Here is a 16,209-nt window from a genome sequence, read left to right as displayed (position 1 = left end):
CAAGCATCATCATCAAGAAGCATAGAGCACATGCTACAAGGCATAAACTTCATTTCACAAATTTCAGCCCTAACATGCTCAAGTTGATTCACACATGTGGTGTGAGTCAATTTTAGTTCATTAATTTCAGCAAGCAAAGACTCACATGAAACACATGGTAAAGAAACATTTAAATTCAACAAAGTAATTTCATCTCTAGCCTTATCAAAATCATTATTCAGAGCAACACATGAATTACATGGCATAGAGGTATTGGATTTCAACATGTCATTTTCATATTTCAAGCAATCAAGAGAAGAGTTCAATTCATCATTCTTTCTAAGCAAGGGATCACAAGAATTGCAAGGATTTAAAGCACGTGACTTACAATGAGCAATTCCACATTTCAACCTAGCAAGACAACATTTCATCTTCTCATTCTTTCTACGCAAAGCATCAGAAAGCTCTATGTTTCTCTCATTCTCATCTTCACAATCATCAACACGATTGCATAGAACCATGCATTTTGCAAGCGTACGTTGGCTCATGTCTCTTAGCCCATGGTAGAACTCACCCTTCGTGAGATCACCATCCTGGTAGTTCTCGAGGAGATCCATCACCACCTCCAGTTCTAGTTCCAACTCAATCTCTGAACTCCTCCTACCTAAGGACAATGAAACACAAGAAGAAGAGCTTGGTGTCATAGCTCAAAACACCGGTTAAGATTATCCGAAAGCAAGCTCAACTCTCGAAAACAAAATCCGCAAGCAAAAATGCCCTTTACCTTGTCGCCCCGTGGATCACAAAGCCGATTAAGGTTGTGTGATCCTTAACCAAGTTCTGATACCAATTGAAGGACCGGGAGAGGCGACCAGAGGAGGGGTGAATGGGAGCCGATTCAAAATTTCTCCATGAACCTTGGCTAAAGTTCCAAACCAATCCACAAGCCTCTCTTCTAACAACATCAAGTCCCCTTCGCTATGCAGGAGCTAATGGACCTAGAAATGATGCTAGGAATCTAATTTCAGACTAGCGGAAGCAAGAAGAAGCCCAAACAAATATCGATAGAAGAAATTTGAAAACCACCACTAAAGTTCGGAAAATTTCGGAAAATCCTTTGGAAAATTCTGGACTTTCAGAAATTTCTAGAAAAACCTTCGAAGAATTCCGGAAGTTCGGAAATTTTCAGAATATTCCGGAACTCCAAAAAAAAGCTTTCATGAGGAAGGTGGAAAAATCCGAAACTCGATCAAAAGACCTCCAAAAATCACGAAATTTGAACCATACACTCACAATAACATACCAAAGGTATTCCCAAAGGCTCAAGTCAAAAAACCCAAGAATTGGTTACTAGATTTAAAGGATTTGGGAAGGGCAACAAAGGGGATTTTTGGGAAATCTCAAAATTCAAGGTGCTCGTGCATGGATTTGCTAGGGGATCATCCTAGATGTTCTTGCACATATCCTAGCACCGATTTGCTCCAAGAAAAACACCCCAAATTGCGGTCAATCGTGAGATCCAAAAATTCACCAAAAAATGCTTCGAAAATAGAAAAAAAGATAAATTTCAGATCTTGAGAAGGAGAAGCAATTGAGCATGAAATTGATTCTTGGATTACTTCACCATGTTCGGTTACAAGACAATCCTAAGCACAAACAAAGCTACGATGGCAAAAAGATCAAATCAAAGATCCCTCCTCTCTTCCTCTAATAAAGGCTCTCACAAACAAAATGAGAAAACCCCCACCAAAACAACCAAAGGGATGTGTGGTGCAACCGCTCGGATTAACTTAGCTAAAGCACAATTAAGTCGCCTAACACGCGATCATATGCTTTAATCAAGTTAATTCGGCAATCCGTCGGATTTTATCCGATGAAACCACTATACAGGACCGAGTTAGCATAGCTCACGCGAAGGTGAGTGGTTCCAGAGAATACAACAGATCATCCAACAATTAAACAAGTTCAATAATTTATTGCAACACTATTTCGAAAATCAGAGTTTTACAGAGTGTTTAAGCAGCGGCTAAAGATAAACCATCAGAAGCTAGTGCCGGGGGTCGGATGTCACTGATGAGGCCAATTAGGACATCACTGATCCCTCTTCTCGCCGTCCGAGGAGGGATCCCACTCGACCGTCCACCCAGGAGGAAGCTGGGAAGGCCAAGTGCCGACAGCAACAAACTCAGGAGCTTTAACATCACCTGAAAGATGTGCCACAAGCAAGGCTGAGCTACTAAGCTCAACAAGACTTAACCGACCGGTGGGAAACTACTCCACAAACTTCTAGACATGCAAGCCTCTTTGGCCGAGGGGTTGTTTTGCCAAAAGCGACTACAGTAGGTCCTTACTTTCAATATTTTTAGCTCAAGTTCTAAGTTCATTAACCAGTTTACACTAGCAACTTATGCTAAGCAAACATAATTTCAAAACAAAGTGTAGAACAAGCATCAAGGTTCACATCATCATCATGTTCCATCTTTACTCAGTGTAGCATAGCGATCAAGCAGTCTCAAACTGTTAGAGGCAAACGAATCGATTCGAATTTCTTAACCATGCATGGCGAACCTAATCTTACGCATCCGCGCACCACAAAGGGTCGCTTCTTATGTCGGCCATCCCCATCAATTCCCAGGCACGTGTCAGGTCCAAACTTCCCTTAGCATGCAATGCTCCACAAGCCCGACCTCTTGCCGTACTGTGACCGCACTTGCACCCACATGATGCACCATGGGAACCTCGTTCCAGGGACAGCAGGAGTATAAGCCACGCCCTAGTTCAATCAGGTACTAGGCTTCCCCATCCCATACTAGGTATGAGATTAGTACTTTCAAACACTTGATCACGAACACCAACACTTTCCGACCTTAAACAATTTCATGTAGACAAACGGGGCAATCCACCGACCACCAAAATAGTTCACATAGCCCTGCCCCGTCCACCGTCCTTATAGTTGTAACCCGAAGGAGAGCAAGCAACTCCTATAACTCGCGAGTGACAGGGAATCACTCGACTTTTACCGAGTCCTGTTAAGCACTGCAACTATTCGGACTTATCATACTAGTGTTCAGATCAAGGGAACTGAGTCATGCATCTATGGTTTCAAACAACTCCTATAACGTAAATGCACATACATACAAATGAAGGCATGCGCAAGTTTAGAAAGATTGGGTTATGCTCCGAGGCTTGCCTTCGAGTGGGGTAGAAGCGAACTGATCTTCAACGTTCTCGGCTTCAGCTCCTGCAGGCGGCAGCTCGGCTACAGCTCCGTCTTCTGGCACCGGGTGCAGCTCATACATGCCGTCAGCGAGGTTTAGCTCTACACTGAATGCAAATGCAGGGGTTAAAACACTTAGATGGTTATTTCAACAACACTTGCAAGAGCTAGCCCCAAAACTGTAGCAAAACTACAGGAAAGGTGTGAAATCCCATTTTATTGGATTCTACTCAGGAAGAGGATTCTAACCCAAGTGATTTCATACTTTTCGGATTTTTCCTCGATTTAAGTTGAATTTTCCAAGCTTCTGTTGATAGAGAACAAGATAAAAGAGTCGGATCGGGAAAAACTTACGATCTGACCCTTAGACCTAAGGAATAACTGTACCGGGGTCCTCAGACTTAACACAGAGAAGTCCCCAAAATTTTACACAGATATCCTTGGTCAAAAGAAAAGATACAACCGAGCCCTCGGGCGAGGCGGACAAGGGTCGGGCGAAACAGATAGGGGTCGGGCGAAACGGAGAGGGGTCGGGCGAAATAGACAAGGGGTCGGGCGAAACGGACAAGGGTTCGGGCGAAACGGACAAGGGTCGGCAGCTTACTTTTGGGCCTACTGGTGAAGTGTTGGGGTCAGAAGGAAGCAAGCTCAGGCGGAACGATGAAAGGCGCTAAGGCTTGGGCGGTGGCGAGGTCCGGCAGTGCTCCGACGGCAGCGGTGTTTCTTGTGGGAAACAAGCACGCTCTTAGCACAGCACGAAGGAAGGCAAAACGGCTGGCGAGGTGTTGGGTGGAAGGGAAGCTCCACAGAAAGCTTATGTGGTAGCGCTTGAGCATGAAACAGAGGAAAGTGCAGCAAGGCAACGATGGTGAAGGGAACTTCGGTAGAGGCTCTGGTACCCCTTTTATAGCTACGCGGAAGAGGAAGAGTTCGAGCAGCGCGAGGATAAGATCGAAGAGGATGGAGTGCTCTGCCGTGGCAGTGATTGGTCGATGTCTCCATTGGCCGGCGAAGCGGAGCTTCGGGGATAGGACTCTTCGGTCATTGGGCACTGAAGACAGAGCTATGCAGGCGCAGTTTTGCTGGACGGAAGGATTGGCGAGGTCTAGCGCGTGCCTGGTCGCGTCAGGCGGCGGATTGGTTGCAGCAGCTCTGTATCGGCGGATAGGAGGGACAAGGATGCACTGCAGGAGAGGGCACTGTAGGCGAGGTGACAAGGCGAGCGATGCGATGCTAGCAAGCGCGAGACTAGAGGCTTTGTCGAGGCACGCTACTGGCGAGGTGGGGGAAAAGAGTTGTCAATGCCGGCGCAGTGGTTGGCGAAGGAGGTATCATCGTGGGGCGCGCGCGCGGCTGAGGTACGAGGGAAAAGCCGGAAGGTGTTGGGGCGCGCGGCTGGGGATCCTGGTGAGAAGATGCACGCAGGAGGTGAGGCGGACTGGCGCGGCAGCGGCCAATCTTCGGTTGCAGCGGCGGCAGGACGCCTGGCGCGGCCGGCGAGATTTCGGGCGGGACGAGACGAGGTGCAGAGACAGCAGGGCGCTTCTGCGCGTGATTGGAAAGGAGGCGCGCTAATCAATCTTGTCGCGGTCGGCGACTTGGCGAGCGGCCCTCGTCGGTGAGACTATGCCATGCGGCGGCGGGGCTCTAAGACAGGGCGCATGCTTGCTCTGGCGTGCTTGGCCCGAGATATCCGTGGGATCCTTTTCTGGATCCATCTTCCAGTCTCTTGCCCTCTCAATTTCCGAACTGCACCACTTCTACTGCCTTAACAAGAGTTGTAGAACTCAGGCCAAGGCCCAACTCTTGAAATTGGACCGAGTCCAAAAACGCAGTGGATTTAGGGGATCCAAAGCTCCAAAGTTTGGAGGAACACCGGTTTCGGGGCTTAGAGAAAAACGGAGGTTTGCTAGGCTTCAGGGGTCGGGGCTGATTTGAACTACAGATTTGGGAACCTTCGAAGATGAATTGGATTAAGGTCCAACTAACAAAGTCGTAGCAGGGACTTCGTTCTCCAACTTTCATAAAGGAATTTCTGGATGTTCAGCTCAACTTACCAAAGATAAATCCACCCTAAGGCGTGAGATCAGACTGATTTTCCAGACTTAGCCATAGTGGCTAAAACAGTTTGAGTTGACCAGATTAGGGAACTTGTCTTAAGATTTAACTCGGCTGATTTAAATCTAAGTCGTTACAGGATGGCTGCCCCAACCGACCATCTCTCATATATATAGACACTTGGCTATTTCCCAAGTTGCCCTTACATGAACAATACAACTCCAAACACCCTAGGGGCAAAATCGTCCAACTTTTTCTTCGTACATCGGACGGACCTGGCGCCTTCACGACTTCGCTTCGCCTCGACGCAAGCTTCACGATGGTGCCACGCATCCTCCGACTCGTCCGCCAGTTTTGAGGTCAAATCGGTCAAACCCTCTTGCACACCCTGCAGGCGTGACTCATCCTCGGTTTTGAGGCCAAACCGGTCAAACCCTCTCGCACGCCCTGCAAGGCGTGATTCACCCCCGGTTTTGAGGTCAAACCAGTCAAACCCTTTTGCACGCTGCGCATGACGTGACTCACCGATATTAACGCGTGTCCAGCCTCCGCCAAGCCTTTGACACCTCCAAGTCTTTCACTCCCGGCTCCTGGGCCTCCTACTCGACTTGCCTCCGTCCTGCTTGACTGGACCGATACCGTCTCCATCACCATCCGTGTACTCTTGCTCATCCGTGCACCATGTGGATCGCCCATGACTCCGTTCGGACTCCTCGGGTCCCTCGGTTCAAGCCTATTCGTGTCCACCCTTCACAGCCCTAGTACATCGGCATGAACCTTTCGCTTGACCTTCACCTCATGCCGTCGACGCCATGTCGCATCCTACACCTGCACATCACAAGCCAACAGACACAACACACAAGATATATTTTATACAACCACCGCAACACAACTCACACCTCCAGTTAGCCATTAGCATAATCAAGTGCATATGGAATATGAACTCAACGGGTAAAGTCCCAGATCATCTAGTCAATCACTCATCATAAATAGACCAAGGCACATGTCAACTTTGTCTCTCAATTATTCTCGGTAATAATGTTATTTACAGTTTTCAATATCCCCTAAAATGTCTTATCAGACACACCATTTTTTGCCTTCCACTGCAGAAATTCTAGTGTGGTACCTAGTTTTTTATGCTCCTGCTTGCAATCTTGGTACAACAATTTTTTGTGATCATCTATCATGCGCTGCAACTTTTCTGATTCCTTCTCAGTTTCGCAATCTCTGTGTGCATCACGTAGCACCTGACCAAGATTATCAATAGGTCATCTTCTGCAAACTCATCTTCATCAGCCTCTCCCATTGTAGTATCTGCAAAAGGTTGGCCTGCAGCCCAGTCCAAAAATTTGTTATCATCCTACTCTTACTCGTTGTCTTCCATTATAATCCCTCTTTCGCCGTGCTTGGTCCAAACCAAATAGTTAGGCATGAAACTGTATCTAAACAAGTGGTTGTGAACAGTCCCCCAGGAAGAGTAGTCCTTCTTGTTACTGCATTGGAAGTATGGACAATATATGATTTTTTTCTCTGGCTTATTGGCTTTGCCACTTTGAGAAAGTAATGCAAGCCATCAACAAACTCCTTGGTCCATCTGTCCACGTTATACATCCATTGCTGGTCCATCTACATCGTATTATGTGAGAAATAGACATAGGTCATTGTATTAGATAAAGAACTTAATCAATATTGGGTAGAGGAAAATAGAGTTTAATGTGATTATAATATTTAGTCCTTGCAAAAAAAATATCAGATAAATAAATTATTATGTAAGAAATGGACATAGGTCTTCGTATTAGATAAAGAACTTGATCAATATTCATAATTTACACCAATTAACCTTCATAAAGATAAAAACAATTCACATGAAAATTACACTATTCAACCTTCATAACAATCACTAAAGATACATATTAATATTACACTCATAACAAGATAATAAAGATACATATACATTAGAGATTACAGATAATTGTCCAAATGTCTTTTGGAGTAAGTACCACATTCTCACAATAGAAGTGTGGTGGCACACGCACAATAGCCCATCTCGGCAAAAGATGTGTGAGCATGGCCCATGGTGGCAAGCCAAAACCAACCAAAAGCCGCTAGGTCAATGTCAATGAACAGAGCCTGAAGAGGATATTGGGCCAGCATACTTCTATTATGAGAATTAGGTTCCAAAAGGTGTTTGGAATACTATTTCAAGATTCTTTTATGATATTCAGCTGGAGTTTGTGGATTTGAAGGTCTTCTGTTCTACTATTATTTTCTAGTACTGGAGGAGTAGAGGTGACTCTCCATAGATTTCGGAGAAGATTGAGTTATGTGCACATCATACCATGTGCAGGCACTGTTCTCTGGGATCGGATAGATTTCGGAGAAGATTGACTTATGTGCACATCATACCATGTGCAGGCACTGTTCTCTGGGATCGGAGGAATGCAGGTGGTACATCCATTCCCGGTCCATCTGCAACGTATTACATGGAAAATGAACATAGGGCTTTGTATTACATTAAGAACTTGATCAATATTAGGTGAGGGAAAAAATAGAGTAAGTGTGTTTATAATATTTAGTTTTTGGGAAAAAATAGAGTAAGTGTGTTTATAATATTTAGTTTTTACATTAAACATGGGATAAATAAATTATTGGTCAAAGAAATACAATTATTGTTAATTACAGTGACATGTAAAATTGTAGCAATGACCAAATTCTATTTTCTTACACCTACAATTTATTTACCTTAATTTTATTGCAATGACTAAATATTAAAAACACATTTACTCTATTTTTTTCCCATACCTAATATTAATAATATTCTTTTAACTAATACGAATCATATATAACAAGCAGGCTATCCATCAAATTCTAGGTAAAAAACATGTATAAATAAAATCTCTCCATTCTCCCCTAAGCATACCTCTCTAAAGCATAAAACAAAGTATAATAACAATAAATGAAGGAAGGATAAAGTAGCTAACCTTCACACCACTTTGGATGAGTGAAACTCCCATGAAAATGAGGAAAAAAATTCAGGCAGCACCTCCCCTAAGGTTGCTTGCTCGCCATGTAGAGAAGGCCAAATGTCTCTGGTGGAGTGGCTCGGGCTAAGGGAGAAAGAAAAGCTCTCAGTCTAGTGATTTTATAGGAGAGGAGATTTTGTCCCAGTTGGAAACTCCAACCGGAAAAAAAGACCCCCTTTTGTTCCGAATGAAATTACCATCCGAGACTAAACCTTTCAAGGGGGTCTTTTGTCATGGTTGGAAATTCCAACTGGGACAAAAGGGGGAACGTCGATGGGATTTTTTGTAGCCGTTACAACCGGGACTAAAGTGGAGGGCTTTAGTCCCGGTTGTAATACAACCGGGACTAAAGCACCCCAACCCCCTCCCCGCGGTGGCCTTCGGTGGTACATTTTTAACCCAAGACTAAAAGTACTTTAGTCATGAGTTTAATGTTAACCGAGACAAAAACACTTGGATGGAAGGCCAGTTCTATGCTATAAAATGTATAAGGTAGTTCGATTCTTCTCTTTTTAGTGCATGCACGAGAAAACGTTGTTTGTTATTTCTATGCCTAAAAGTTTCCTTTTCTATAGCACGGTTACCATACCTAAAAACTTCCTGTATTCCATTATCATATTTTCTTCTAAGCCAATGCTTGTCCCCCTACTATTTGATACTCCCATCAATCCCTAAATATAAGGACCTACTACCAGAATGTTTAAGGCAAATTAAATAGGCAAGAAAAGTCTTTCATGCCCCCTCATTAAAGCAGTCAGGCCAGCTTCCGATTGACCAGCTCTTGATTTGATTGGCCCAATATTAATGGCTGAGCCACGGAAATCCTTCATTATATTCAGGGACAAAATTCAAATATCGTAGGTTCTTAAGGCCAGTCTCACTCCACGATTTCCTCGCATTGTTACCAAGACTGTCGTGTCATCTTTTCAATAAAATAAAACTGTCACTCTCAGTGTACAATTTCATTGCACAGTTTCATAGACAACATGCAGCAATTAATTTTTGCATAGAGTTATGATTAATTGTGTCATGCGATGAAACTATAACATCTTCAATGCAAGTTTCATTAGGTTTCATGGGACTAGGTAACTGTGCCAGCTAGATTTTATAGGGATGAAACTCTCCTCTTCTCTCTCCTCATAATCAGGTTACCAAGTCAGCAAAACTATTGATGTGGTATAGGATTTAATGCCCATGAAACTCCACTGAGACTGGCCTTATATTTGGGGAGGATGAGGTGTGATAGCTAATAAGCTTTTCTTGCTACCGCATGTTTTTTTCTTTTTTTTTCTGTAAGTAGTTTTGTATGACTTAGAAAGTGTGTGTCAAGGAAAACCTAGCATGTGTTTGGTTTTGGGACGATGTGGGTCGGGTCAGAGCCAACCCATTTTTGTGGGTCGGAGTGAACCCAGTTCGCGTTTGGATGAGAGGGATAAAGAGGGATAGGTTAGACCCAATCTTTTGTTTGGTTGAAGAGGTTGAGAGGGTTGGAATGGATGTCCTTTTAACACCGTTAGTTGTGGGCCCCACCTGTCAGCTGCGGGCCCACCTGTCATCCCCTTCTTCTTTTTTTCTTCCCGCATCTATCTTCTTCCTCCCCGACCATAGCTCCTCACCGGCCCCGTTCCTCCCCGGCGCCACTCCTCCCCTCGCCGGCGCCCCGTTCCTCCCCTGCCGCTCTCTCCTCCCGGCGGGTGGAGCTCCCCTTACCAACTCCCGCTCTGTCCTCCCCGGCGCCACTCCTCACCGGCCCCATAACTCCCGGCCCCGGCTCCTCCCGCGCCCCCGCCTCGCCGCGCCGGCCAGCAAGCCCCCGCCGCGCCGCTCCTCGTCGGCCCGCGCTCGCCGGCCCGCGCTCCTCCCCACCAGCGAGGCCCCGCTGCGCCACTAGCGAGCCCCCACCGCCGGCCTGCACCCCGCCGCCAAGCCCGCCTGCACGCCCCCGCCGCCGGCCTACGCCCCCACTGCGCCCATCAGCGAGCCCCCGCCGCTGGCCTGCGCCCCGCCACCATGCCCGCCTGCGCCCCCACCGCGCCTGCTTCTCCCTAACAGTGTCAAAGCCGAGCGACTGGGTTGGAATGGTCCGCTCGTTTTGAGGGGATCATTCCAACCCGCATCTATATGGCATATTCCCTACATGGGTCGAACCCAACCCACCTCACTTTCAACCAAACGCGGGACGAAGGGGGTCCGACCCGTTCCAACCCACTCCAACCCACTAACCAAACACACGGCTACTGAACCAGGTTCAAGGTTGTTATGACGTGACATTTTTCTCGTTGTTGCTTCTAGTATACCCTACTAATGTTAATGCAGAAGAGGATGAAAAAGATGAACAAATGGATGGTAACACGCGTTACTTATCTATGGTCGGGTTGAAGGAGATGAGCAGGGACATCTCAAGAACTTTGTTGTAGTTTTTTTTGTCTATTTAAGGTCCTCTTTGTAATGTATACGATACAATATCCACTTTTCATAATATAAATCCAGCCCAGCAGATAAAATTATCGGATCTTATCTGTGATGTACATTCCACAAATAGATCTAGGGTTGTAAGCAGATAAAAAATGAAGCAAATCGCATTAAAATGAATTTAAAAAACTTAACAAAATGGATAATCAAGGATTCAATTTTAGCGAATAAAAAGTCTGGATATTGATGCTAGATAAAACAGATAATCTGTATAATTGTGATGTACACCCTCTAAATGGAGTACCATTAGCTCTGAAAACTTCGAGCGTGATAATAGAATTTTGACCTTCTTTATCCTTAAGGCGCAGAGGCTTTTCACAAATAATATGGATTGCTAGAAGATGTGAAGATCTTATACTACTTGATACATGCAGAAAATTGTTTTGTCCATGTTTTTTCCTTGGTTTAGTTCCTATACATGCATGCATGCCAAGCTATGTTGCATTTGCCTTTTGCTTTACACATACTGGTATTCTTGTGTTTTTTTGTCTTTCTTAACTCAAAGACACAAAATTCTTATGCCTAATTCTTTTCTTTGTGCTCATTTGATAGATTATGTGTTTTCCTTTATATATTCTTTGTGCGTATTGCGACGGAGGAGATGAACGGATTCGTTGGATGAAACAGGGAAACAGCCGGGCATAGGACACCATACCTGGATAAGATTCGGGCGCTGTGAGGTACTACCTGCGAATTTGTCTTTGCGATAGCACCCACATGACACAAAGTTCTAGATAGTGGCTCTTGATGACCTTATCTACTTAGCTTACTGCCTAGCAAATTATAAGAACTGACCTAATGATCCATGATACCAGCATGTGCCAAACAGCCAGCTCATAATTCTTTGTGTACTGGGATGGTGTAAAATATAAACAAAGTCATACAAAAACAGCAGCGCCAGCCTTCTTCGTCCCCTTGTGCAAACAACACCTTTCATTGATTCATATGAAACCTAAACAGGGATAGCACACGGAGCAGGCCAGCCTCGCATGATAGGTGGTCCAGTGACAGCAAGCCCCCTGCTGTTCGCGCACTAGTCAGCAACCAGTTCTGTTGCTTCGACGGTAGTCGGTCGCTCACAATGATGGCATTGACCTGACCCTCGCACAAAAACGTACTGTAGTCGCTCATGCATGTTCCCACGAATATGTCAGAAAAAGAAACGTGCCAAAGGCAGGGAGGGAATCAATGAGAACGCTGCAATGATGGTCAAAGTACAAACACACCTCCTTACACATCAAGAATCTCCCAGACCCCGTTCCCACTCCTTTACCATACACAGGGCCGCGCAGCACCACGCCGTGCCCCCAGCCTAATCCAGTAATCCCCAATCATAATCACAACGCCCTCTCCCCCAAATTAAGTCCAAAAGTGACCATATACTAATAAAAGAACTAATCAACCTACTACTGATTTACTGAGCAACATGGCCTTTCTACGATCTTGCGCAACAACGGAGCTCACACGGCATCCTGCGCCGCCGCAGCAGGGCCAACCTCGCCCGCGGCGGCGGCCACTTGGTTCCGCCGCTCGTCCAGCACGTTCCTCACCTTGCCGTACCCGTGGCGCGCCCAGTCGTACCAGTGTAGCGCGACGTACACGCCTAGCCCGCCGATGATGCCGTTGGCGATGGAGAAGGACAGCGGCATCAGCGCCATGGTCACGAAGGCCGGGACGCCCTCCTTCATGTCGCCCCACTCGATCTCCTTGGCCACGCGCATCATCATCGCGCCCACCAGCACCAGTGACGGGCCCACGGCCCACGGTGGCACGCTCATCAGCAGCGGGCCGAAGAAGAGGGACGCCAGGAAGCACGCGGCCACGGTGATGGCCGTCAGCCCCGTCCGCCCGCCCTCCCGGATCCCCGCCGTCGACTCGACGTAGGTAGTCACGGTGGAGCTCCCGAGCCCCGCGCTGAGCACCGTCGACCCGGCGTCCACGAGGAAAGCGCGGTACTCGCCCTCGAACCCGCCGGACTCGTCCGTGAACCCGCCGTACTCGGCCATGGAGTACATTGTCCCCGTCGTGTCCAGGACATCCACGTAGAGCAGGGTCAGCAGGGCGAGCCACACGTTGCCGTGCCGGAAACCGCCGAAGCTCAGGTGCCCCGCGGTGCTCTTGATCATGTGGAAGTCGACCACCTTCTTGAAGTAGGAGAAGCCGGCATTGCCCGCCGGCGTGTCCGGGAACACCGTCACGCTCGTGCCCCTGATCCACGACACCACCGTGACGAACAGGATGCCGTAGATCATGCTCCCCTTCACGTCCCTCGCCAGGCACGTCGCCGTGATGAGGAAGCCGACGGCGCCGAGCCAGAACGTCGGGCTCCGCATGGTGCCGTCGAGGCACGCGCCGGTGGTCGGGTCCACCTCGGAGCAAGCTGTCAGGGTGACCAGCGTCGACGGGCTGGCGCCGACGAGCCCGACGCCCTGGTGCGCCTGGAGGCCAGTGAATGCCAGGAACAAGCCGATGCCGACCGCGGAGGCGAGCCTGATGTTTCGCGGAATCATCCGCGCCAGCTTGGACCGGAGGCCGACGGCGGACAGCGCAAAGAAGACGATGCCCTCCAGCATGACGACGGCGAGCGCCGTGCTGTAGGTGATGGGACCCGAGCCGTGGAACCCGACCATGTTGTAGGCGAAGTACGCGTTGGCGCCCATGCCGGGGGCCAGCGCGAGCGGGAGGTTGGCGAACAGGCCCATGGCGAAGGAGCCGGCCATGGCGGCCACCGCCGTGGCCACGATCAGGTCGCTCTTCGTACGCGCCAGGCACTGCTCGTACCCCGGGTTAGGCCCAACCGTGCACTCCGGCCCGGGCGCGGCCGTCGACTTCGCGCCGCCCACCGCCGTGCAGTCCCGCACCGTGCACGGCCCGCCGGAGTCGGTCAGGATGGCCGCGTTGACGGAGATGATGTAGGCCATGGTGAGGAACGTGGCGGCGCCGGCGCGGAGCTCCTTGGTGAAGGAGCTCTTGCGGGCGTCCAGCTTGAAGTACCACCCCACGCGGCTCGACGCCACGGCGCGGTTCACGGCGGCCTCGGCTTCCGAGAGCCTGTGCCATGGTGCCGTCCTCTTCGACGTCATTTCCTTGCTCTTCTCTAACACGAGCTGAGAGTTGATGAGTTGAGACTTGAGTTGCGACTCGTGGTCTTACGAGTCTGGGGGACCCGGAACTTATAGCGCAAGTTAGTGGAGAGGGTTCAAGCTAGAAACGTTTGGGGTTGGCAGATGTGAGGTGGGCCCACACCGGGCGTCGTTTCCTGGGAATGCTGCGCACAGAGAATTTAGCAGGGTCCACTTTTCAGAAGTTTATTCTGCGTGTCATGATATTTAACTTGTGACGACTAGCTGATCGTCCCTCTGGTCACGTGACTAGCACTGAGATTAAGTACTTTGCAGGATTTCATTAGGAACTGATGATCAGTTACTTAGTCAGTTATACGTAAGTTTCACTTTTGTACCAGCCTGAAAATAAAGTTGCATAAGATGTGCAAATTAAAGTTGCGTGACATCAGTTTCAACCTATACTGTATAGTTTTTTTTGCGATTCACACGGTACAGAATGCTCACATACACACACGTACACTCGCCGCTACGAAAGATTGAGTCGTCAAATTCTCGAGATTGACGAAGTCACCACTGGTATCTCACTGTCGACGGGCACGTCCCCTACACTGGAAGAAAAGCACCGGTTAAATCCTAAAATAAATCCAGAAAAATACAAGCACCAAAGTCGAGGACTCGAACTTTGATGAGTAGGTTCCACCACGAGAAATCTTACCAGCTGAGTTATTCACAAAAGAAACACATAGTTTCTTCAGTAGTAATAGGAAAAAGAAAGATTCCACTAGCTAATTAGTATGGACAGGATACACTAAGAATAATATTGCTAGTATTTTAGGCAAATTGCCTAGGAGTTGTGCGTTGCCTCAAGTGTCCACGTTTACAGCGCGAAGTCACGAAAAACTACACCACTGGGCGCCCAATGGGATAATCATGTATCGGGGAACATGCAAGGTTTCTCTGTAGTTCAGAATAGAAACAACCCACTTGTGTGCCAGGGAGCTTCAACTGATACGAACCAGTATCAACAAAAAAATGATACGAACAAATGTGTTCAGAGCCACAACAAATATTATAGGAAAATTGTACGTTGTTTTTTGGTTGCGTTGCGTGAGGCCTGCACGTTTGCAGCACGAGGTCAATCAAAACGTACACCATTGGAAGCGAATGGAGGAATGAATATGGGTACGTACGGTCTTTGATATTCACAACTTGGCAAAACTTTCAACTATCCTGCTGTACAGGCCGGCTTTGTATAATATCTACGGAGTACCACGCTAGCTGGCAGCATGCCATGTATTTTTCTTTTTTTTTCCCCTACTATCATGACCATGTAGCAGCTAGCAACTACCAAGCTATGATTACTCTCATATTCTATCACTGAATCCACTTTGCCGGCAATCTCATAATGATCCAAAGCTTTTATATTGAAACTGATTTGTTTCCATAAAATTTCTACATTTACGCAGGCCCCTGTGTTTCTCCTTCGTTCTAGCTAGGATACTTCCAATCCATGGATGCTGTAAATTTATTTTTCTCTGATGAAATAAATGACCGTCGTAATTTCTACCAAAATCACCTGTCTGTAAGAACGAACTTACAGAATAATGCGCAAATTGTAGCAGTATCGTGCGATAGACTTCACATGCGCTGATGTGTATCGTACCACGCGAGTGACCTATGAAATTGGCAGAGGTCTTTGTCGGTCTCCCCAACAGAACAGTGCAGGTACTACGTACTCGCGGCCAAAGCGTACAGTGAGGCTGTGATGTAAGCGTGGATACGCCCCAGTGGATATGTACACCAGTATCTGCCAATGGAAAGATCTCGCAGCGTCAGCGGTGCGCAAACCGGCTGGATTTCGTCTTCATTGCTTAGGGTATATACAACTGTGTAGATAGCCGCTGTCTGTAAAAAATTTGCCACGTCACACAGAGACAGCAAAAGCAAAAACAGCAGTTGCTCCGTAAATTCGTAAATTATGGTGATCAATGACCCCGTGACCAGCTAGCAGAGTACTTAGGAAACACTAGTAGAGAACTGACTTTCGATCCGCCCCCTTTTATCCCGGTTTAAAAGTGGCCCGGGACAAAAGGGGGTGCGCCGGGGTGCGGGAATTTGGAGGGGAGCATTAGTCCCGGTTGGTAATTGCAACCGGGACTAAAGGCCCCCCTTTAGTCCCGGTTGCAACGGCTAGAGGGGGCCTGTCGGAGGCACCAACCGGGATAAAAGGGTTAGTCCCGGTTGGTTGTTCCAACCGGGATAAAAGGGTGTCCCTTTTATCCCGGTTGGATCCTCCAACCGGGACTAACTTCCAACCGGGACAAAAGGTGTTTCCTTTTGTCTCGGTTGGAGTTTTTAACCGGGATAAAAACTCATCCCCCACTATATCGAGACA

The 16,209-nt window shown here is 47.6% G+C and overlaps 1 protein-coding gene across 1 annotated transcript; it reads right to left on the bottom strand.

Moving 5' to 3' along the window:
• Positions 1–11,931: 11,931 nt before the first annotated feature.
• On the bottom strand, positions 11,932–13,914 carry LOC117842628 (adenine/guanine permease AZG2). The gene has a single exon (XM_034723117.2). It carries the CDS (start codon positions 13,830–13,832, stop codon positions 12,210–12,212), a length of 1,623 nt encoding a protein of 540 aa, XP_034579008.1. The 5' UTR covers positions 13,833–13,914; the 3' UTR covers positions 11,932–12,209.
• Positions 13,915–16,209: the final 2,295 nt, after the last annotated feature.

This window comes from Setaria viridis, chromosome 2 (assembly GCF_005286985.2).
Source record: "Setaria viridis chromosome 2, Setaria_viridis_v4.0, whole genome shotgun sequence".
Classification (NCBI taxonomy): Eukaryota; Viridiplantae; Streptophyta; class Magnoliopsida; order Poales; family Poaceae; genus Setaria; species Setaria viridis.
Note: the sequence above shows the minus strand (reverse complement) of the source record. Positions and strands in the feature narration are given on the sequence as shown.